This window comes from Sus scrofa, chromosome 7 (assembly GCF_054392235.1).
Source record: "Sus scrofa isolate SSC_HxYL_T2T_F1_AM1 chromosome 7, Sscrofa_HxYL_maternal_Yorkshire_Landrace_v2.0, whole genome shotgun sequence".
In the NCBI taxonomy this organism is placed as follows: Eukaryota; Metazoa; Chordata; class Mammalia; order Artiodactyla; family Suidae; genus Sus; species Sus scrofa.
The window spans coordinates 37,263,624-37,289,222 of NC_139389.1; the positions used below are offsets into that span (position 1 = coordinate 37,263,624).

General features: G+C 39.8%; 1 protein-coding gene across 15 annotated transcripts in view; it reads right to left on the reverse strand.

The window, feature by feature from the left end:
• The window catches only part of ZNF451 (zinc finger protein 451), an 83,477-nt gene that overhangs the window by 15,265 nt on the left and 42,613 nt on the right, over positions 1-25,599 (reverse strand). For 7 of the 15 annotated variants that reach the window (XR_014809947.1, XM_084967870.1, XM_084967869.1 and 4 more), the window contains 6 exons: positions 19,151-19,304; positions 18,517-18,664; positions 12,356-13,944; positions 10,170-10,313; positions 8,759-8,889; positions 7,711-7,897 (listed from right to left, as the gene is read on the reverse strand). Coding sequence is in view for 12 of the 15 variants with exons in the window: in XM_084967870.1 (XP_084823996.1) it covers positions 7,711-7,897; positions 8,759-8,889; positions 10,170-10,313; positions 12,356-13,944; positions 18,517-18,664; positions 19,151-19,304 (2,353 nt within the window). In the remaining 3 variants the exon portion in view is untranslated. Of the gene's footprint in view, positions 1-7,710; positions 7,898-8,758; positions 8,890-10,169; positions 10,314-12,355; positions 13,945-15,188; positions 15,424-16,539; positions 16,575-18,516; positions 18,665-19,150; positions 19,305-25,599 lie in introns of those variants that run through there. The other 8 variants (XR_014809949.1, XR_014809948.1, XM_084967871.1 and 5 more) reach the window with 2 other exon arrangements.

Sequence of the window (25,599 nt, forward strand, 5' to 3'; positions counted from 1 at the left end):
ATATTCACAATTTGAAGAACAAAAAACTAAGTCTTAAGACATTAGGAACAAAGAGAAAATACCCAGGGTTTCTGTTATTACAATTCAAAGTCAAGGCCAGTCAAAAATAGCATGTTGTAACTGGCCTAAACAATTCATCTCTGCATCAAGCCTAAGGCAAAACTGCAGGTTTAAGTTATAAGGATTAGCTTGACATCAGGTTGTAAAGATTTTAAAAGGTTTCCTTTGGACTTCCATGTGACTCACAACATAACTACTTGGCATTGCTTCCACAGTGGCTGTGGCTCGACCTCTAGCTTGGAAACCTCCATATGCCACAGGTGTGGCCACTTGTTTTTTTTTTTTTTTTAAAAAAAGGTTTCCTTTGCCTCCAACGGCCCCACCTGCATAAGAGAGAAAATCATGAATATTCTTCCCTATTTTCATTAACTTGCACAGAATTAACTATATCTTATAGATATTTAGGATGGGGGCCCAAAGCAACAATCTACATGCTCTCATTAACAGGTTGAGGAAACAGCAGGCATCAACTATTTTATGCAGTGCCTGTTCAACAGGACATGGTACCACTTCAATCATCGACACTTTCGAGTATGGGTGAACTATTCTATTGTTCAATTTTTAAGATGACTTTATTTATTTATTGCTTTTACCTGCAGCATATGGAAATTTCCAGGCTAGGGGGTGAATCAGAGCTGCACCTACCAGCCTCAACCACAGCCACAGCAACACAGGATCTGAGCCGAGTATGCAATCTACGTCACAGCTCATGGCAACCCTGGACACTCAACCTGCTGAGTGAGACCAGGGATGAAAGCCGAAACCTCATGGATACTAGTTGAGTTCGTTTCCACTGAGCCACAACAGGAACTCCATGTTCATCCTTGCACTGCCTAAAAAAAATTCTAGGAAAGCTCATACTTTACATAAAACTAGAAGGAAGATGTTTAATTACTGAAGAACTAAAAACAACTGAATACACAAACTGTGTCTTTAAAAGGAAAATCCTGCATAAATCAAATCAATATTCTTGAAACTAACCTATAAGATATGGTCAAGTTCTATTATATAAACAGATCATTCAGAGTGCAGAGAATTTACTATATAAGCAATCGTGGTCACTAATTAAACAGCGGAATATGGCAACTCAGAAATTGAGTCCTCAAGTTGTGACTGAGGTAGGTGCAATAATCCAACAGTCTGGAAAGTAATAAAAGCAAACAAACAAAACAATTAACCTGTCCTGTCAGGGCAGCACAGTTATTTTATCTCACAGAGAGTGGCCTACAAGATGGAGCAAGGTCACAAGGGTATATAAAAAATGGTGCAGGTGTGGTGGCCTTAACTCAGCACATGCCCACCCGAAAGACTACTCCTCCACAGGTGGAAGGAAAGAAAATGGGGCTGCATGCTTTACCTCCAAGACAGAAGATCCTAGGGAACCTTCTTAGGCAACGCTTGACCATTCACTTTATAAAGTACCAGAACCCACAATCAAACCTCTTTTTCTTAAAAAACAAAAAGGACCTTCCTAAATATAAAAAAAAAAACAAACAAAAACAAACAAACAAAAAAACCCCTCTCATATTTGGCATCTGCACACACTGCAATATTGTCAGACTGACAGAACATATCCCAGCATCTTCATTCTTCAGGGACATGGTAAGAGCCTGGTTCTCTGTATCAGAAAGTCAGGTCAGTGTGTCAGTGAAAGCTTCCACCCTCGCAGGTGACACTGATAAAGAGAAAAACACCCGCTGTGTGACCCCAGGCAGCTACTTCAACCTTCCTGGACCTATGGCCCTCATGGTGTAGCAAAGAGGATTAAACAACATGTGTTAGAAGTTTTTGTAACATGTTTAAACATCTTCAAAAACCACACATATAAAGCAGACAGCACCATGGCTGGCTATGCACAACAGGCCTCAATAAAAGTTCCCTTTCTTCTTCTTGGAAACATTTAAGTGACAAGTGAAAACTGCATCTTTGAAACATGAGGCTTAGTTAGAATGAACACATATCTGTGAATAAAATGTAAAAGATTTAAAAGAAGAAAGTCTAGGAGTTCCTGCTGTGACTCAATGAGATCAGCAGTATTGCTGCAGCACTGGGATTAGACCACCAGACTGTGGGTTAAAGAGCCAGTGTTGCTGCAGCTGCAGCTTAGTTTAAAAAGTTGGCTTGGATCTGATCCATGGCTCAGGAACTCCGTATGCTGCAGGGCGGCCAAAATAGAAAAGAAAAGGAAAAGTCTACATGGCTCCTCTGATTAGGATCAAGAGAAAAGATCCATATATCTGGGCAAATTTTTATTTTTTAATTTTTAATTTTTTAACTTTATTTTTGGCTGCACCCACAGCATGGCAGTGACAATGCAGTGACAATGCTGGGTCCTCACCCTGCTGAGCCACAGGGGAACTCCTTGGCAAATTTTTAAAAAGTAAAAATGAGTACAAAATAAAATAGAATTGAAGAAGGATAAGGAGCCAAGGGTGTCAATTAAGAACAGATCAATATTTTTACATTATCTCTAAAGCTATTACCAAAATGCTGGTGCTGGTCCTGGAACCTTGATGCATAAAAGTAGAGGGAGTTTTCAGGGCAAAAACCATGACACATTCAAATCTCAAACTTAAGTCTACAGGCTCACCCTACAACAACAGAGGGTAACTGATTTACCCTAACCAAGTCAGAGACCTAAAGTTCCAGCCCCTACCAAGCAAAGACATAAGACCTTACAGCCAAATGACTGGACATTCTTATACAGAACCAGCAACTTCCAAATGCCTCTGTTTCTAATGAGATAAGGATCTCCTGAAGAAACATTCAATTCATTGAAAAACTGGCCAAGAAAAGTATAAGCTGCCATGTGATCACTCACTCTCCTGACAGTATTCAACAGACTCCTCCTGTTTACAGAGGAGGAACAGAGCCATTCACTGGTCCTAATAGTGGAATGTTTTGAAAAGTTAGGAATAAGCTGGAGTTCCTGTTATGGCTCAGTGGAAACAAATCTGACTAGCATCCATGAAGATGCAGGTTCGATCCCTGGCCTCGCTCAGTGGGTTAAGGATCTAGTGTTGCCGTGAGCTGTGGTGTAGGTCGCAGACACGGCTCGGATCCCGCATGGCTGCAGCTGTGGTGTAGGCTGGCGGCTACAACTTCAGTCCAACCCCTAGCTTGGGAACCTACATATGCTACCAGTGCAGCCCTAAAAAGAGAAAAACAAACAAAAAAGAAGTTCAAACTTGTATCATTTGTCTATGCTATGGCAGAGCTTTTTAGAACCTGAAAAACATCACACTGCTTCTAAAATAATGATAAATGAAAGAACCTTCGACTGTATGTTACTTATAGTATGAATTTTTGTCACATCCTAAAGATAAGAGAGTTCTGTGGTTGGCTGTTTGGTTACTAGGAGACTTGAAACTATAGATCCCCTGAAATTTGCATGTGATGTTGTATACACATGTACTTTATGGGATAAAGATTTTGTTAGATTCTTAAAAGGGTCCATTGACTCTTACCCCAAACCACACTGCCTTAAAATAACTGGTAGTCAAATCTGGGGCCGGAACACTGAGCTAATTAAGCTAGATGAAAAGAGTTATCCTGGTAACCATGTGATAACTAAAATTACCCTACAGGTCCAAAGAGAGCTGCAGTATTTGTGGACGTTGAGAGTTTTCTCAGTCCAAATACATATTAATTACTGTTTCTTAATAAAAACTATTACTCTACTGGTCACAAAGTCATTTGTTAGGAAAGGTGAAGGGAAAAAGTTATAAGAAAGTTACTGTTGTTTGATTTTCTTATTTTAAGGTTTATTATTAGGTAATTTGATTCCTTTCAGTTTTCCATGAAGAAAAAAATTTGTCTTAAATCAAACTGTCTGAACTATGATTCATCTTTTTTTTTTTTTTTTTTTTTTTTTTTGCTTTTTAGGGCCCCACCCTCGACATATGGAGAGTCCCAGGCTAGGGTTCCAATCAGAGCTATAGCTGCTGGCCCACCACAGTCACAGCAACACCAGATTCAAGCCATGTCTGCAACCTACACTGCAGCTCACAGCAATGCTGGATCCTTAACCCACTGAGTGAAGCCAGGGATCAAACCCGCAACCTCATGGTTTCTAGTTGGATTCATTTCTGCTGTGCCACGACTGGAACTCCATGATTCACCATTTTTTTTTTTTTAAGTTTAGAGTTAAAAAACATCTTTAAACTTAGACCTAAATAAAAAGTGTCCTAAGGACTATACTTTTTGGAGTTCCTGCTATGGTGCACCAGGTTTAAAATATGGCACTGCCCGGCTGTGACAAGGTTGCAGCTGCAGCTCAGATTTGATCCCTGGCCTGGGCACTTCCATATGCAGTGTGTATGGCCAAAACAAATATAAAAGACTACACTTTTTTGCTACTTAATTTTTAATAATTTTCATTACTTTTAAATTGCAGTGTGGCTATACAGCACATGAAAAGATGGTCAGTATCACTAACCATTACAGAAACGGAAATCAAAAACAAAATGAGATACTACTTTGCACCCATTAGGATGGCTAATATCAAAAACAAACAGGAGTTCCCATTGTGGCGCAGTGGTTAACAAATCCAACTAGGAACCATGAGGTTGCGGGTTAGATCCCTGGCCTTGCTCAGTGGGTTAAGGATCCGGCGTTGCCGTGAAATGTGGTGTAGGTTGCAGATGCGGTTCGGATACTGCATTGCCGTGGCTCTGGTGTAGGCCAGCAGCTACAGCTCTGATTTGACCCCTAGCCTGGGAACCTCCATATGCCGTGGGAGCAGTCCTAGAAATGGCAAAAAGACAAAACAAACAAACAAAAGTCAGAAAATAATAAGTGTTGGCAAGAATGTAGAAAAACTGGAACCACTGTGCACTATTGGTGGGAATGTAAAATGTATAGTCCATGTGGAAAGTCATATGGCGGTTTCTCAAAAAATTAAAAACAGTATTACCACATAATGCAGCAGTTCCACTTCTGGGTATATACTCCTAAGAACTGAAAGGATGGTCTTGAAGAGATATTTGTACACCCATGCTCAACAGCTAAAGCATGGCTGCAATCCCAATGTCTGTTAACAGGATAAATGGATAATTAAGCAAAAGGGGGCACATACATGTACATGGGTATACAATGGACTATTATTCAGCCTTAGAAAGGAAGCTCTGACAGAGGCTACAACATGGATGAACCTGGGGACATTATGCTCAGTGACCTAAGCCAGGCACAAAAACATAAAGCTTGTATGACTTCAGTTACACAAAGTACTTAGATTAGTCAAATTTATAGACAGGAAACAGGATGGTGGTTGTCAGGGGCTAGGGAAAAGGGGATGGGGAGTTAGTGTTTAATGGGTATGGAGTTTGTTTTGCAAAATGAAAATAATTTGGGGATGGATGGTGGTGATGGCTGCACAACAATGTAAATGCAGTTAATACCACTCAACTGTATACTTCAGAATGCTGGGAGTTCCCTTCATGGCTCAGTGGTTAACGAACCCGACTAGGATCCATGAGGATGTGGGTTTGATACCTGGCCTCAATCAGTGGATTAAGGATCCAGCATTGCCGTGAGCTGTGGTGCAGGTTGCAGACATGGCTCAGATCCCAAGTTGCTGTGGCAGAGGCCACAGCTGTAGCTACAATCCGACCCCTAGCCTGGGAACTTCTATAGGCCACAAGTGCAGCCCTAAAAAGGAAAAAAAAAAAAAAAAGAATGTGTTAGGATGGTAAATCTCACGTATATTTTGCCACAATTAAAATAAAAGAAAAGAGAAACTAAAAAAACATATACTGGTTAGTGCTGGCATTTTCTTTTTACAGCTGTCATAATTAACAATGGCTGCTACTTAGTATCTTCATTCAGTGTTTCCTATGCTATGCCAGACAATACACATATCACTAACTCCTAGAACCGTACAGATACGAGAAGTAAGGCTCAGAAAAAGCTGAATAACTTGCCTGAATTCACACAGCTAGGAGCAAAGTGAGCATTTGAACCAAAGCCCACACCCTGCAATGTATAATCTCTACTTCACAAAAACTCAGAATAAAGTACACATGTGCCCCAAAAGAGCAGCAAGTTCAAAAGAACACTGATTATGAATGAGTGATTTTTTAAAAAAATACCTAGATCATGAGATATTCAGTATATAACAGAATCCCATATCTTACCCCCAACCCTATTATACCCATGCAGACCTGCTCATGTGCAGCTCTCATTCCAAGTAAGGTTGAAAGAAAGGCAAATCCATAACAAGTTTCACATTCTTAATTACAAAAGAAATGCTCCTCAAAGCAACAGCACAGGAGAAAGACAAGGGGGTTGGCCTAAGTGGCAAAGGTGAAAATTTAAATAATTTACAAGATATTACGTAGATGTTAAGGATCTGGGAAAGGTTGGTTAAAGAGTGGAAGAAAAAGAGGTTTAAAAAGCCAAAGGTAGAAAAAGCAAATGAATGAAAACAAAAATTACAGAATAGGAAGATAGAATTCAGTACTAAAGCATGACCATACATATGCAAAACAGAGCTGATTTTCCTTTAAAGAGCACAGTTGTGCCAGTGGCTTAATGATCTGCAGAAGTGAACTGATCCCCTGCAATAAGCAATTAGAGCAAAATTTTTCAGAATAGATTTTCAACCAAAATGTGGTTCTAGGTATTCCCGTTACAGCACAGCGGTTTAAGAACTCGATTTGTATCCACAAGGATGCGGGTTCGACCCCTGGCTTTGCTCAGTGGGTTCAAGTATCCAGCACTGTGGTGAGCTATGCAGGTTGCAGATGAGGTTCAGATCTTGTGTTGCTGTGGCTGCAGTATAGCCTGGCAGCTGCAGCTCTGATTCAACCCCTATCCCAGGAACGTCCACATGTCACACGTACAGCCCTAAAGATTTAAAAACAAAAAAACAAAAAAAAAAATTGGCTCTAAATACACTGAAAGAAGAAAACTGCTGAGAGAGTAGACTTGGAAAATTTAAAGGCATACAATAAAAATTCCAAAAAGTAGTCAGTTTTTCATTGAGGTCATTTATCAATACCTTCAAATCCTATTCATGGCTGCAAGTTATTAGGATGTTTAAAAATTACTTTTATTCTCTTCTACTCTCATCTATTTCAGAAATTATGAGAAAACCCATCAGAATCTGTGGAATTACCCCTATTCTTAAATCCTGGTTAGTGCACGTCTCTTCACTGAACAACCTAATAGGAAGGCAGAGAAGAGTAAGGAGGGCCTAGTGCCCAGCCCTTCAAGGCCATAAAGATCCCTCAGGGCTTCACTATGTTACTTACTGTCAAGCCCAACCCTGAAAAGCTGTCTTTTTTCTGGTTTTTCCTATAAGCACTTTGCCTTTGAAAAACTAAAGAATTTTAGAAACAAAATGATTATCTAAACCCTGAGCTTTGCAAAACTGTACTAACATGTTTCAAATCCTAAGTATGTTATATCATATAAACGAATATAAATTTTATCCATTAGATTAAAAAAGGCTCCAGAAAATTATGTATTCATTCTCCCTCTAATACACTAAAGATGAATGTAAGAAAAAAAACAAACAAGGCTTGAAGTGCGGGCGCATGGCGGTTAGTGAGCAGGCAGCAGGGCACTAGCGGACAGCAGTTTTATTGGTCTCTCAGCAGTGAGGCCTCCTCCTCTTGGGCGGGTGGCCCCGTGTCTGCAGCTGCGTACCTTTGGTGGTATCAGATATGCTATTTAACAAGGCACACATCATGTCTCCCTCTAAGTGGTGAGGGTTCAGTATATGTGCTGGCCTCTGAGTCTTCTTAAATTGATTCTCTAGCTCCAGAAAACCTTGATCTCCAGAGAGAATGGTGAAAGGAATTTGCTTGGGCAGTTGTTCGTCGAGACGGCCAGCCTGAGTGGAACAAGGGGCATATGTTGATACAAATCAGCATGTGAGCTTCCAGCCAAGTTTCATCTAATTCATACAGCTTGCTCCCTTACTCCCACCAAAGTACGACATAAAGATCTTGCGCATAAATGACATATACCACATTTAACCAAAGATAAAGTGCTGTGATTGCAGGATAAGCTATTTTTATGTACCACTAAGAATGGAAAAAAAAAAAAAAAAAAAAAAAAAGCCAGAAGAGTCAAAAAAGGAGGCCCCCACATCAAGGTGGAGCATGAAAAGGGCTCCACACTCCACCTAAAGGGTAAATACAAAGAGAATCTGCCATAGAGAAAAGGGAGGCCAAGTAATTGGCATGACTCAATCTTAACACTGGCTGGATGGAAAAAGAAATTATCCTGTGGTTTCAAACGCCCCAGCAGTCAACAAGTTTCAGGGTACATTCATGATATCAGTGTGACACGTAAGCCCCCAAGCAGGCAGTTTCTCCAGGTGACTGGCAGAGCCAGAAACAAATGCAAATTCCCCCCGGGCCAACAGTGATTGTTAGGGTGCCTCCCAGTCTCAGAGATGTTACAGTGTTAAAGTGTCTCTGCATCAAGCAGAGTCATCTCCACATCATTCACTCAGGAATAGCTGAGGGTCCACTATGAGTAGCTGAGACTCTGCTAGGGAACTGGAGGTGAAGCAGTAAACATTTGCTATGGGTTCCTGCCCTCCACAGTCACAAGCGGAACCTGATGCAAATGCTTTTATACCAATACAGCACTGGAAATGAATCTACGGTGTCATTTTGATTCAAGTGGAGAAAAATCCAAATGGGTCCTAGAGTCACATTAGATTCTGAATAAAACAATGACTCACATGCATACAAATGGCAAAATCAGCAGCATCTTTTCTTTTACTACAGCGAGGATGAAGGAAGAAGCATCCAATTCTGTTCAGGTAATTATAGATCTTGCAGTTGATGGGAGGCTTCCAGTTGGTGTTTCCTCCTATAATTTTTAGGAAAGGCATAAAGAAAAGTCAAAAAGGAGAAAAAGAACAGAACACTTGATACAACTGAAAATTCTGTAAGGATAAACAAATGCTAAAACAATGTTTCTAGAGGGAAAGACCAGATCAGAAGGCAGGACAAGGCAGTCCTAGCGCAGGGATCAGCAGGAAAGAAGACTCCGAGTCTGCCTAGTCATCTGAAAACTCACAGGGATGTGAAGCCGACTCAAAGTAATGTGTGTCAAACTTCCTTGAATGGCATTATTCACAAACATATCACAGCTGCTTGGTGGACACAAACAATGAACCTAAGGAAAGCTGGACTTACTAAGAGGCTGTACTGTCATCCAGGTCAGCATGTTCCCATCCCAAATCCCAAGCCTCCTCTTTATATGCTGTTTCCTGCCTAACATGACAGGCGTACCTTTGCAATATTGTGTTTTTTACATGTTGAAGGTTTGAGGCAACCCTGCACTAAGCATTTATTGGTGTCATTTTCCAAAAACATTTGCTCACTTTGTGTCACATTCTGGTAGTATCTGCAATACTGCAAAATTTTTCATCATTATTACATCTGTTATCATGATCATTGATGTTACTACTGTCATTTTCCAAAAGCATTTGCTCACTTTGCGTCATATTCTGGTAATATCTGCAATACTGCGAAATTTTTCATCATTATTATATCTGTTATCATGATTGTTGATGTTACTATTGTAACTGTTTAGATTAGAGTACATGGGGACATGAATTCGATGCCTGGCTTTGCTCAGTGGGCTGGAGATCCAGCATTGCCATGAGCTGTGTGGTGTAGGTTGCAGACGAGGCTCGGATCCCATGTTGCTATGGCTGTGGCTGTGGCTGGCAGCTGCAGCTCCGACTGGACCCCTAGCCTGGGAACTTCCATATGCCACAGATTCAGCACTAAAAAGAAAAAAATGAAATGTCAACAGAAAAATATTCTAGCAGAGTAACCATAATGCAAAGTGACAACATATCTAATTATGTTCTTATCTTCTATTCAGAAAGGTTCCAGAGTAGTCCTATTAAAGCAAATCATAACTACAGTCAATATCCGTAGTAAACCATAACGGAAAAAAATATAAAGAACGTATGTACACACACACGTATATGTATAAGCGAATCACTTTGCTATACAGCAGAAATTAACATAACACTGTAAATCAACTATACATCAATTAAAAAAAAAAAAAAGGAAATCATATTCTAAGGGGAAAAGAGGGGAGGTTATCTCTAATGCTTCCCTTATTAACCATACCTTGAAAGCCCCAAATAAAGGTTCCTTGGTTAAGATGCCCTGGTAGATGACCAAAAAAGTTGGACCAGTTATCAAAGTCTACAAAGACGATGTGAGTCATGGTTCGCAGGTAATCCAAATCTGGAAGCTCAACATCTTCTTCACCTGAGAAGAGAGAACCACTGGTATGAGTTTGATAAGAATCAGCTAAAAACATCTGCCAGCTTAATATTAACCTTGCATGTTATTTATTTCTAGCTAAATTATTTCGAGAAATCCAAGTATGTACATGACATAGTATATTTATATCAGCTAAAAATATTTTGAATATTTCAAAAATGATTATCCTTTCTACAAATAAGTGGCAATGGTCCTAAGGCTTTCTTTGAAAGTCATTTTTAAAAACATTAGTGTACTGGGAGATATAGAAGATCAAGTTTTAAAGCTAAATAATTAAAAATTTGCTCCATCCATCCAAATAAAATTTCAAAGTTACCTGCTAAGAACTTTCTCCCCTGAGAGTATGTCTTCCTTTCCTAATCTGGACTCATTCATAGCATCCTCCAGCTCTGTGCTCACACACCCAGTGGGAGCAGTGTGGAGCACCTCCCACCACAGATGCGCTTCCTGGGTCCCTTCCAGGGCTTTCGCCCTCCACCATCCCTACCTCTTTTCCTCCCCCTTCTCCCTTCTTTCTTAGCTCTTCACCTTGACAAGGCCTTAAGTTTCTAGTGGTAGCAAATCAATCTCTAAATGTTTAAATTATGTTATGAATGCCTAGTTTCTACTCCACCTAATAGGGGCCGCTCAAATACACTCCCACCATCCCTCACATTTCCAAACCGCCCAGCTTATCTCTTCTTAAAATACTCAGTAAGTGTAGATTTAGGTACTACAATGACCTCCTACCAACAGACCATCACAAATTCCCCAAAATGGAGTTCCCTTTGTGGCTCAGCGGAAATGAATCTAACTAGTAACTATGAGGATGCAGGTTCAATCCCTGGCCTCACTCAGTGTAAGTATCCACCGTTGCCCTGAGTTGAGGTGTAGGTCACAGATGCAGCTCAGATCTGGTGTGGCTGTGGCTGTGGCGTAGGCCGGCTACAGCTCCCATTTGATCCCTAGCCTAGGAACTTCCATATGCTGTGGGTGTGGCCCTAAAAAGACCAAAAAAAAAAAAAAAAAAAAAATCCCCACAAGTAATCGGAAGAGCAAAAGAAAAACAAGAGAACATAAAACAGCATGACCACTGTTTCACAGAATGGGTCTGTGGTAGGTCATTTAATCCCTTCTCACACAAAACAGGCTGTGACCAAAGGTGATGCTGAGCCCCACATATGCTACAGAGCAAGCCTATGAAAGTTCCGTAGGTCATAAACATTTTATTAGCCAAAAATTTCATATATCTTCATTTTTTCACTCTATTATCATGTAACTTTTGAAGAGTTAATATTTATTTAAAAGTATATATACTTAAAATTATACTCTGAAGAAAATAATTCTATTTCTAAACAAAATGAAGACACTGCACTCTTCTAGACTTCCTTAATCTTATCACAGAAAAAGAAAAGTCTAGAGTGGGCACAAACAAGGACAGCCATACCTCAGTGTTCTCCTCTAAACTCTTCTCTTTTTTGGCCGCACCCATGGCACATAATAGTTCCCAGGACAGGGATGGAACCCTAGTCACAGCAGTGACAACTACGAGTCCCCAGCCACTAGGCCACCAGGGAAACTCCCTACAACTCTAACTCTAAATTCTATTTTAACTATAAGTAAAAGTCCTGCGCCCAAAAAAAAAAAAAAAAAAAAATTTACAATCTTAAAGTGACCTTTAAGTTTTCTCACACTTGCAGAATAATGCCAAAACAGAAACAAAAATAATTCGCTTCATTATCTTTTCACTGAACCTAAATCTAAATGACGGTAATATGGAGAAGTTTCAAATCTGACTTTCACAAAGACCATGTATTTCCCTCATCTTTCAAAATTCCATGCTTTTTGGAAAAGATAATGTTAACAGATATTCCTGTCCTGCTGAGTTTAGGGAGTGACTGAACCAAGGGGCAGGAATACAGCCCCTACCAAGTACATCGCTGACCACTGTGTCATCCCTCTCAGCTTTCACAGAAAAGACACCCACTGCCCGCGAACTTCCATGCCCACCCGTGAAATAGCACAGCATCAGAGCTGCCCAGCCGTACCCACGCTCTGGCAGCTGAGGTCCTTCTCCACCCCCTTCTCCGGGTCTGGGGTCATGGGACAGCTCGCTGCCTGTCTAGGCTTCCCCTCAGCTCGGGAGGAGCTGGTAGCTGTGGAGGGCGGGCCCGCTCGGGTGGCGCTGGGCTGCTGCAGGAAGCAGTGTTTCCAGTGGAAGTGCTGCTGGGCTCTGTCCGGGTCCTGGAAGGTTTTGGTGCAGGTGCCGCACTTGACTGTGAAGGGCGCCGCCCCGTCGGCAGACCTGCACTCTCCGTGCGCCAGACCCACGTGCGCAAGCAAGTCGGCGGCACTCTGCGCGGTGGCCGAGCAGGAGCTGCATCGGAACCAGAGTCTGCCTGTGGCCAGCAGGGCCTGGAGGCACCTGCCATGATCCTCCCTGCGGTTGACTCTGCAGACGTAGCTCTCACGGCAGCCGCACGTTAGCAGGGGGCTGGTCTCTGTTACTGGAAAGTCACTCTCAGTTTTAATGGAATTTTCCTTTTTCTCTGACACAAACACATAATCTAGGCTGTGGTGCTCCTTATAGTGACTCAAAAACGCTTCCTCCACATTGAAGGTCAGGTCGCAAAGCCCACAGAAGTACTTAAGCTTCATCTCGCCATCATGCTCATCTTGGCAATGTCGGGATAGCGTCTCCACCTTGTGAAACGTCTTCCTGCAGTGGGCACAGCTGTATCTGTGAAACTGGTGACTTGCCAGAGACGTGCAGTGCTGTTGGACACATTCCTGGGAGTCGAACATATCTTCACAAATTCGGCACTGCCACCTACCCTTTGGAGGGCTGCTGGCCGGGGAATGATCAATAACACTGACAGCTGAAGGACACTCCGCAGTCACGTCACTCGCCACGGTTGCAGAAGATGACGGCCGGGCTTTACCCTCCAGCTCATCCGTCTCATAAAAATACCTGTGTCCCCTGTGGAACTCAGTCACGTGGGCCATTATAGTCTCCTTCCTGCTCAGCTCCTTTCTGCACATCCGACACCAGAACAGAAAGTTATTTAAGTGCGCCCCTCCATGAATTCGGCTCATATGTAAACGGATGACCCCCAAGTCCTCGCACACCTTCCCACAGACCACGCACTTGTAACACATGGTGTTTGCAGCGAACACGTGCTTTTCTACTGCATCTTCACTAGCAAACTGCTGACGGCATTCACAAAACCAGGTTTTAACAACTGCTTTTTCCTTCTGAACAAAAACCACAGCTCCATGGCTTTCATCTCCTAAGTTCATCTTCTTTTTTGGAATGGTGCTGCAATCTTGGGAGCCAGATTCTCGAACAGACAGATTTCTTTTCAATGATGAAAACTCTGACTGATCTTGCAAAAGGTGCAAGTCAGAAGGAGGTCTGTTCCTTTCACTGCTGTGGCAGTAAAGTAAGACTGACTCTTCCATTGAGTTAATGGCTCGAACTTTGTGTCCTGAAGTCTGCCTATGAGTCTGGGTGCTGGCTTCATCCACAAAGACATGGCTGCAAAGTGGACAATACCCTCTTAATTTGAATTTCTCTGCCACCTGAGCAATGCTCTTCTCAGCAACAGCTACGGGACCAGCATTTCGACAACGAACTCTACATTGGATAAAAAAAATAAATAAATTTTAAGTATTTTCTGAATGAAATACCTCTGCTTTTTATCACAGAATTATAAACAATGTATACTTAAGCACTAAAAATTACTTTTCATTAAAATGCAGATGACAGAATAATATTCCATCATCTCAAAATACCTGAACATTACCTACATGTTGTGTATCCACATGCCAAAGGATAAAACTAGAATGAAAAGATTAAAAAAAATTCAGCGTTCCCATTGTAGCTCAGTGGTAATGAACCCAACTAGTATCCATGAGGGTGCGGGTTTGATCCCTGGTCTGGCTCAGTGGGTTAAGGATCTGGCATTGCTGTGATCTGAGGTGTAGGCGGCAGACAGGCTCGGATCCCATGTTGCTGTGGCTGTGGTGCAGCCTGCAGCTGCAGCTCCAATTTGACCCCTAGCCCAAGAATCTCCATATGTCATGAGTACAGCCCTAAATTAAAAATAAATAATTTTTTTAAAAGATTAAAAAATTCAGATAAACTTCAGAAACCTGAAATCAACATCAAACGCACTGACAGGAACCTTATGAGACAAGCAAATAATTAACTTCTCTATGTTTGGAGGAACACTATGTAAGATACTCAACAAGCTGGCTACTTTTATACTAAAGAACCAAGCTCAATCAAGATTACACACCATTCCTAACATTTACTCAAAGTAAGTCAACTTCTCTAGAAGAAAAGAAATTAGAACAACTGCGCTTCAACTGTCTTCCCCTCACTAAACTCCAGAGAACAGACATACTACCATGGTATATTTGTAATATATCTTAAAAGTGGGAAATTTTACAAAGTATGGTTTCTAATTATAGTGGAATTAAATTGGAAACAAGAAATAATAATAAAAATCCTTAAATATTTGGAAATTAAATCCCTACATCTTTATAAGTGAAATAACACTTTTCTAATAAATCTATGGGTCGAAGAAACCAAAAGATAAAAGGTAAAACATTTTTAACTGAGTAAAAATGAAAATAATTTATCAAAATCTGAGGGATGCAGGTAAAGCAATGCTTAGAGGGAAATTCATGTTTATTTAGAAAAAGAAGGTCCAAAGTCAATCTAAGCCTCTACTTTAAGAAGCTAGAAAAATAAGCAAATTAAACTTAAGGTTTAAAGAGCAGAACTCAACAAAATAAAAAATGGGCAGACAGAGAGAAGCATCAAAATCAAATGCTTGGGAATTCTTGCTGTGGCAAGGCAGAAATTAATCCTACTAGTATCCATGAGGATGCAGGTTCGATCCCTGGCCTCGCTCAGTGGGTTGGGGATCTGCCAACGTTGCCATGAGCTGTGGTGTGGGTCACAGATGTAGCTCGGATCCCAAGGTGTTATGGCTGTGATGTAGGCTGGCAGCTCTGTTTCAAACCAAAGGTGTTGTGGCTGTGATGTAGGCTGGTAGCTCTGTTTCAACCCTTAGCCTGGGAACTTGTACATACCGTGGGTGTGGCCCTAAGAATCAAAAAAAAAAAAAAAAAAAAAAAAAATCAAATGCCGTTTTTCTAAAAACCCCATTAAAACTTGAGATAGATTATAGAAATAAATATACAAGCTAAAAAAATTTTTTAAGCTAATTTTTTTTTTTTTTTTTTTTTTTGTCTTTTGTCTTTTTGTTGTTGTTGCTATTTCTTGGGCCGCTCCCGCGGCATATGGAGGTTCCCAGGCTAGGGGTCGAATCGGAGCTGTAGCCACCAGCCTACGCCAGAGCCACAGCAACGCGGGATCCGAGCCACGTCTGCAACCTACACCACAGCTCACGGCAACACCGGATCGTTAACCCACTGAGCAAGGGCAGGGACCGAACCCGCAACCTCATGGTTCCTAGTCGGATTCGTTAACCACTGCGCCACGACGGGAACTCCTAAGCTAAATTTTTTAAAATTGAAGAAATAAAATAAATTTCTGAGGCAAGAATAAGCAACTGTTGGAGTTCCTGTTGTGGTGCAGTGGAAACAAGCCTGACTAGGAACCATTAGGTTGTGGGATCAATCCCTGGCCTCACTCAGTGGGTTAAGGATCTGTTGTTGCTGTGGCTGTGGTATAGGCCAGCAGCTGTAGCTCCGATTAGACCCCAGCTTAGGAACCTCTATATGCCACAAGTGCGGCCCTAAAAAGCAAAAAAAAAAAAAAGAATAAGCAAACGTTTCTCAGACTGGACAGAGAAAGCATAACTATAAAAGTAAAAAAACAATTATATTTAATGAGATTTAAAGCTTCTGCTTATCAAAAGATGTAATTAACAACATATATTAAGAACTCCAACCCACTAAAGGCAAACAATCCAATTTTTAAAATCAGCAAAAGACCTAAATAGACATTTCCAAACAAAGACAAATGAATAGCCCATAAGCAAGTGCATGAAAAATCAGTGAATGTCACTGTTTATCAGGGAAATCCACAATGAGACACTCAAAAGAATAACTAAAATGAAAAAAGACTGGCAACCGGAATCCCCGGCAAGGATGCACAGGATCTGTTTCTCTCAGACCTTGCCAATAGGAAGGTACTCCATACAAACACTTTGGAAAAATGTCTAGTAATTTCTTATAAAACTAAATAGACACCTACTCTTTGATCCAGCAATTCCACTCCTAGATATTCACCTAAGAGAAATGAAAATGTGTCTATAAAAAGACCTGTGGCTTTATTCATAATAAACATGAGAATGAATAAACTGTGCTACAGAATACTACTCAAATACAAAGGAACAATGCACTGAACAATATGGATGAACCTCACAGATATTATGACAAATAGATAAGTGCATATTATACTAAATCCATTTAAATAAAGTTCTAGGGAGTTCCCATCATGGCACAGCAGAAATGAATCAGACTAGAACCATGAGGTTTTGGGTTAGATCCCTGGCCTTGCTCAGTGGGTTAAGGATCTGGGGTTGCCATGAGTTGTGGTGTAGGTCGCAGATGTGGCTGGGATCTGGCGTAAGCCAGCAGCTATAGCTCCAATTTGACCCCCTAGCCTGGGAACCTCCATATGCCGCAAGTGTAGGCCTAAAAAGCAAAATAAATAAATTAATTAATTAAATTAAAAATTTTTAAAAAATTAAATAAAGTTCTAAAAACCAATGTAAGGTGGAAAAAAGATCTGAATAGACTGGGTGTGAGGGTGGGAAATGACTGGGAAGGGACACAATAGATAAAAGGGTTAACAGAAGAATCCAGTTGTCAAAATCATAAAGGTTAAGATCTATATACTTTAACAGAGCGAAACTGTATCTCAAAAACAAAGAACTTTAAAACACAACTAAGGTCGGTAAATAGCATACAGATATAAAATAAGAATGGCAGTGTTCATTATAATTAAAGCTGGGAACGTGGGTAAGCTGAGGTTCATTATACTATTCTGTTGAATTTCATACAGTTGAAATTTTCCACGAAAAAAATTCAGAATAAAAATAAAAGGCAGAACCAGGATTTGAACTCATGAATTATAAGTTAGAACCAGAACTGTTAACATCAGTAACTATGCTGAGTATATACAGTTACTACATTCAAAGAACATATTTTACTTAAAGGTTTGTGAAAATAACTGTTCTACTTAAACAAATGTAACCATATCACTTAGTAGATAGAAACTTTTAATGTATTTTAAAGAAATAACAGGAAAAAAAAATACCTAGGAGACAGAGCATGTAAATGCAAAGTAAAGAATTTGGATTACGATTTCAACAAACCAAATGTAAAATTTCATAATCGACTAGGCATTTGATGACATTAAAAAACTACTAGAATTTTAAGGTATGATTAATGGGATTAGAGTCATTTTTCTTTACAAAGAGTCCCCTCTATATATATACAATATGTATTATATATACATACACAAATAATATGCCAAGATTTGCTTCAAAATAAGAACTTGCAGGGGTAAGAAGATAAATGAAACACACAACTGTTACGTGTTGGTAACTATTGAACCTGGTGAAAGGTACACTGGGGTTCATTATACCATTCTCTTTACTTTTATATATGGCTTGATAATTTCCATTGTAAAGACAAAAAAATCATACCCAATGATTTAATAAATTCGGCCTTTCATTAAAATTTGATTTGCCTCCTTTGTGATACTCTCTATTCTGGCTGACTCAAAGCCAAGGTTCTATTTTAACCCTCTCCTCCCCTATGCACACCCCTCAACAAAACACAGAAAATAAATGCACAACTCAGAGGAGTGTTAGCTTGTTTCACATTCACAGCAACACCAACATATCCACTTCTCCTTCAACTCTCACTTCTCTCATGCTAAATTTGGTAAGTTTCCAGGCGAATATACATTCTCTTTTTATTTATTTTATTTATTCATTTATTTATTCCATGTCCATGGCATGTGAAAGTTCCCAGGCCAGGGATTAAACCCGAGCCACAGCAGTAACAACACTGGGTCATTAGCCCACTGAGCCACCAGGGAACTCCTACATGTTCATTTTAGAAAAAGAAAAACAGGGAATAGAAAAGTCTTTGCTGAATCCTGCTGGCAAAGAGCTTCTTGGGCGGGACTCTCACAGCCCAAGGCTGGACCTGTACAAACCTGAAATGGGCAGTGAGCTCCATGTGGGAACGCAGTGTCTGGTGGCAGGCCACACACTTAACTTGAAATGGAACATCTTTGCACAGAGAGATCAAAAGTTTCTTTGCAAAAGATGGAAATGATATTGGATGTGCAATTCCCTTGTCATCTGAAAGACAAAATGAACTATAACTTGCAAAGATTTGAGTAGTGACCCAGACTTCCTCCCCTTTGCCCTTCTCAATATCTGTTGTACTAAGAGAAGACAGTTATTTTAGTGATTAAAAAAAAAATCTAAGAGAAGTCATTTTCTAGCCTCAGTTAAGTGCAAAGGATGCTGAACTCATGCTCAAATTAAAATTTGAATCTCAAAGGCAAAGAGACACCCAACTTCCCAGATGTCACAAATATACAAAAACATTACCCTGGAGAAATGTTTCCTTCCCAAGTTTCTCTTCACTCAAAGTTTTACTCTGAGGTACACAGAAATGCTGATAATCTTTTTTGAAAAATAAAAACTGAGATAAAACTCTTTCACCTTCATGGCTGAAACTAATGTGAAGGTAAGTTACCTCAAGAATTATCTGAGAAGTATGGTAATTCACCAAAAGTAAAGTAGTTTAATAATTTTCAGCAGAAGAGAGCATTAACATACCACCCAGTTTAAAATTCTGATGGAAATGATTCTTTCCAGACATATGCTTCAAACACTCATCCTTGCTGCTAAAAAGAAGGAAGCAATTTGGACACGCAAAACACTGAATAATCTGAGGAAGGAGGTTGTTTTTATGTCCATCATCTGCAGCTTCCTAAAATATAAGGCAAAGCTGTATTATAGACAACTAAAATCAATATTCATAAATCAACTTTTAAGATTTCCTATTTATTATTTATTTGGAATATTTTGTATCAGTCTTTAACATGAAAATTTTCTTCCCTGAGTGTGAACTACACAATTTTTCTTTATCATAAATGAGATAAAATTTCATAAATGAAAATTTAATTTTTGCTTAAAAACAAATTATTACCATCTTTCTTTGACAATAAACGTAGTTATACTTGCTTTCTATACATTTTTTTATCTACACATCCATATGCAATATTACATAAATGCATACGTTTTCACAACACATATACGTTTTCTTAGGTTTTGTTACTCTTCTCTGCACTATGAAGTACGTTTACAAATATGTATTCTTCTGTAAATTTCTTCATGCTTTTAATCATTTACAAAAATACAGAAATAGATACAAGGAACTGCCATTGTTTCATAACATACTGTCATCTTACAGATTCTTCTGCCTCTTGGTCTTCTTATTCCCCAATACCCAATGGAAATCCCTAAAAAATCAACTGGTGTAGTTCTCATTTATCCATCTTAATGGTTCAAACTACTCCATGGTGTGTATCTTCTAAGATTTAATCAACTATTCATTTCCAGACTTTTTTTTTTTGGCCACTATAAACAATGATTTTGTAAATAATGTTGAATACACATCCTTATTTATAGGTGCTTTTCTCTCATTATCAGGAGTGGCTCTACTGGGTTAAAAGGTTTATTAATTGAATATTAAAAGGTACCATATAATTGCTTTTCAAAAAGGCTCTACCAATTCAGGTATCTCCTAGCACTGAGTGAGCCTGGCATGATAGCTGTTATAGGTATTTTCATGTTTGCAGTCTAACAGATGTGAAACTCAGTGTTACTTTAATTTGCATTTCCTGTCTACCAGTGAGTTTGAGCATATACTCATACAATTCTGTGGCTGTTCCATATTCTGTGGTTTGTTTATTCCATATTCTTTAGCCTTATGTTTCGGTTGTTTTTGTTTTCTCCCCCTCTGGTCAACCTGTATCCATTCTTTGCTATCAAAACTAACTCGGTTTCATTCTCCATTTTCCAAATTTTTTTCACCAAAAGCTGTCAATGTTATTATATACAGTCATCTTAAATTCTGATATAGTCAAACAGCTATACTCTGTCTAGTGTGTAGGTTTCCAAACTTGGTTAAGAGCCTCCTCTGTCCTAAAATTGGAAATATACATTTTTTTTCTTTTTTGATCAAATCATGGCATATTAAAGTTCCTGAGCCAGAGATCAAATTCAATCAGCAGCTGAGACCTACACCACAGCTGCGGCAATGCTGGATCCTTAACCCACTATGCCACAGTGGGAACTTCTGGAAATATTTTGTGTGTATTTATACGTGTATGTGTATGTGTGCATGCTTGTATATAAATATAATTTAACTTCTTCGTAATGATCTTTAGACAAATGGCCTTAAAAGTTGTATTGTGTCTTGTAAACTTCCTATCATTAACATTAAGGGTATCAAATAATGTGTGTGGTTGCTTATGAGATGCACCAGGAGGAGGAAGAGGCCATTACATTTACATTTATATTCAGCACATGTCATGTACCACACTAGCATTCAAGTGTTTTTCCACTTAATTCTTACAATAACCCATGAAGAACTATTTACAAATGAGAAAACTGAAGTTTAGATAATGCAACAAAATCACCACTCCCCTTCTAGTTGTAACCTCAGGCAGAAGAGACAAGGCTACCATTCACACCCAGTTTCATATCTTTGGTGGTAAATCCTATGCTCTTTCCACTACGGTTCACCCCATTTTATTTTGGTGAGTGCCATGCAAAACATTACAGTTGGCAAGCTATTTTGCGTTTGAATTAGAAGGCTCCAAATAAGAGCTCTGAAAGCATTCACTAGCCGCCAATTTATACAAATGTTCCCTACTTGAAGAACTCTAAGGATATGAGCTTTAAGTCAATTGTGAGTTATAAATGGATTCAAATTAAGCTTCTTCAAATTGTTTGCTCAGGAGTTCCCCATCGTGGCTCAGTGCTCAACAAACCTGACTAGGAACCATGAGGTTGTGAGTTCAATCCCTGGCCTCACTCAGTGGGTTAAGGATCTGGTGTTGCTGTGGCTGTGGTGTAGGCCAGCAGTTACAACTCCGATGTGACCCCTAGCCTGGGAACCTCCATATGTCGTGGGAGTGGCCCTAAAAAGCAAAAAAAAAATAAATAAATAAATTTTAAAAAATAAATTATTTGCTCAATAAAACAAAGCTGTGATTCTACATTAAATTTTATTGACATATACTTATTGTACAAGTATAGCATATTTGAAAATATCTTCTACAAATTGGGAAAAGGGATGGGAAATAGGATGTCTGGTAAGTTAAAGTACTCAATACTTTAATTTTTGCTATTAAATTTCAAGCTATATTAAATTAAAATGTATCATATAAATTTGTGTATATAAAAATGCAGAACCACAGTAAGATACCACTCCACTGATACCCACTAGGATGGCTATTTTAAAATACAGATATTAAGTGTTGGCAAGAATATGAGGAAATCGGAACCCACACAATTTTTGGCGGGAAGATAAAATGATACACTGTGTTGGATAAACAATTTGGTGGATCTTCAAAAACTTAAAACATAATGACTACATGACCCAACAATTTGAGAAGTGAAAACATATGACCACACAAAGACTTGTACATTTGTTTATAGGAACTGAATTATTTACAACAGTCAAAAAGTGGAAACAGGAGTTCCCATGGTGGCTCCCACAAACCCTAGTAGCCATGAGGACTGGGGTTCGATCCCTGACCTCGATCAATGGGTTAAGGATCCTGTGTTGCCGTGAGCTGTGGTGCAGATCACAGACAAGGCTCAGATCCCACGTTGCTGTGGCTGTGGTGTAGGCTGGTGCCTCTGACTGGACCTTAGCCTGGGAACCTCCATATGCCATGGGTGTGGCCCTAAAAAGACCAAAAAAAAAAAGTGGAAACAATCCAAGTGTCCATCAACTGAACTGATAAAAAGTGGCATATGTCCATATAATGGAATATTACTTGGTAATAAAAAGGATGCTACAACATGGATAAGCATTGAAAACGTTATGGTAAGTGAAAGAATCTTGTCACAAAAGACCATATATTGTAGGACTCTATTTAAATGAAATGTCCAGAAAAGGCAAAACTGAAGAAAGTAGTTTACTGGGTGCCCAGGGCTGGGGAGGATAGACTAACAAGAGGAAAAGTCCCCTTTGATGACAGAATGAGAGCAAGAAGTGCAATGTCTATTGGCCCACAAGCAACACCGAGGCACACAGGGGCTGACAATATGTCTTCTGCCACCCCACCAGTACCAAGAGTGAGAGAAGCGGGAAGCCACCCGGTGACACACCCACTGGATAGCTTTAATATCAAGAAACACCTGCAACTCAAAGTGTGGCCCAAAGACCAGCAGCACTGCCATCACCTAGAAACCTAAATCTCAAATCCAAAGCCCCACATCAGATCTACTGAGTCAGAACCTGCATTTCCACAAGATTTCCAAGAAACTCCCATGCACATTAATGTCTGAGAGGCCCTAGTATAGACAGAAGAAATTGGAGATAAAAAGAAACAAGGACGAAGCGAGACAAATAATGCAAACTGTGGACAGTTCCACACTCTTTCAGTGAAGGACGTCATCTTCATGGAACAGAATTCATAGGGATACAATCTTCTAGAGACCTCTTCTGGCTGATTTAGATACCTAACTGCAGCCGACTGCACACTGGTTCCTTCCGAGTCCTTGAGTCAGACACTCCAAAGAATAAGCAATGAGGAGCTTTTGTTGTAAGGCCAGAAGTGCCTTATGCCAAATTATATTTTCTCTCAACAATCCTGTATGTAAGTACAACAATTCCACTTTAGAGATGAACTACTACTAAGCTCACAGATATTCTGCAACTATGTGAAAATACAGAGCTAAAAGAAGTGACAGAGGAATCCAGGCCTGTCTGATACCAAAACCTTTGCAATCATTGCTTCCCAGAAGGCTGAATATCACAGACTTACTTCCTGGAGAGACAGCAAAAGGGAAGGCAAAAAAGCATGGAATAAGTGATTCCCCAAAAAAAGGGAAACAAATTAATAAATTTGGGGAAATACAATTCAAATGAGTATTAACTAATTTTAAGGTTAAGATACCTACTCAGATTTACTACAGAAAAGAGATACCTGTGCTTACAGCATGGACTAGAGAAACATGTCCTGACAGAGCTCTAGTTCTGAAAAAGGCAGAGTATTGATGACCTACTACAAACACTAAAAACTATGGAACATAGTCATACCCTTTTCCTTTCTCTCCCCAAACCAGTGTTATGGCAACAGACAGCCCTATCATTTCTTTCTTCAGCTTGTAGCTTTCTTCCTTGTAGCTTCACTTTAAGGTTTTAATCCTAAATGCTGCTACCTAAGTAAGCCGTTTTCTCATCTCAAAGCTAAATTACTGCAAAAGTCACCCAACTGGTCTCTTTGCCCACATCTTTGAATCTACCCTGAATACTGAGACTCTTCTAATACCACTCAATCTCTTTGGTGTCCCCCCAAAAAAGGAGAAGGAATTTGGTTCTAGAATTTAAGGTCCCTCCAGCTCTGAAGACAGAAGCATTATTTTCATGTCACACCCTATGATAAAAATCCTGCCAATATCAGTTTAAAATCTTGTGCCTATATAGTCAAGTTACTACTTGTGTTGGGAGTCTCCGAGACCACTCCCAGGTCCGATGGTTGGTAGGAGGCACAGGACGTGGTGTTCACTAAAGTATTACAGTGAAAGGACACAAAGCAAAACCAGCGAAGTGCAGAGGAAAGCAGGTGTGAGACCCCAAGGCTCCTCTCCCAGGAGAGACTCACAAGGCACACTTAGCAATGAACTGTGACAACATACATGAACACCTTAGAGACTCACGGCCCAGGAGACTGGGGCACAGCTGCCTAATGCCAGACTCTCACATGGAAAGCAGGTATTCAGGACAGACCATGCTGTTTGCACCAACCATTTAGGCTCAATGAGCCACTCATACCAGAGTGGTAGGAATCTGCCAAAATCCAAGCTCCCAGACACCAGCCAAGTGCCAATCCTGCAAGCAAGTCAGTCTCAGGACACAAGCCTCACGGCTGCTGTGCTAACAGTTCTCTGCATACCACCTAGTCCACTATTCTGTTTAGGCCCATGTGCAGCCCCCCTGGAGGCACATCACTTGAGCTTTCTATGTACCCCAATCCAATCCCTAAGGACCTCTTTCCTCTGCAGTGCTTTGTCAATTGCCCTGCTACCTCTCTCCCCTTCCTCTGAACTCCTATCTCACCGTGTGATGTACCATTGAGGCGTAAGCATTCCCAGAGTTCACTGATTCCTCTTGGATCAAGTGACTGTCAGTCACTGCCCCAAACTGATGACTGAGTATATAACAAACTGCGTCAGGGTGCATGTCTACCCTGGCAAGGACTGCCAGCGCCAGAGCAGGGGTAAAGTCCACTGCAGAACTCAACCAGAGACACTTGCGAGCACAAGGTTTCATTCTCTGTGTGAACCTGTACAGAATCCAAGTCATTACCCACAGTTCTTCTCTAGTGTAGGTCCAGCTATTAGCAAATTCTGAAAATACAATTTAAAGAAAAACCCTACTACTCTCTGGACATTATCATTTTACTATTTTCAAAACCTATCAATACGGATCTTCTCATAGGTTTTTAGCCACAAGGGTATTTAATGTTACTGTTTTTAATAACAGAAAAAGTTAAACAATTAATTATCTAATAAGAAATGAAATCAACTATAATATTCGTGCAGTAAAATGCCATTCATTGATTTAAAATGTATGTACCGATTCAACAAATAAACATTTATGTTTCCGACAGTGCCTTTCTAAATTACAAAACAATTTAGATACTTTATTCTATGTAAAAATATTTACATATGGAGAAATAGCAGAAACACATATACAAAAATCTTAACAGTGGTTATCTGTAAGTTAGATTCAGAGGGATTTCTTATTTTATGTTAGTATTTTTTAAATTTTCCACAGTAAATATATTGCACAATTAACATTTTGTAGTGTTAATAAATCACTAAAAATCTCTAATATCAAATATAGTAAACACTCATTACAGAGTTAGTACACGAATTCGTTAATACCAAGAATCAACTTCACGTCCCTGCGATTTAACACTTAAGGCAAGTTACACAACACAGCCTTTTAAATACCAGATCTATTTCTTAATACTAGCATT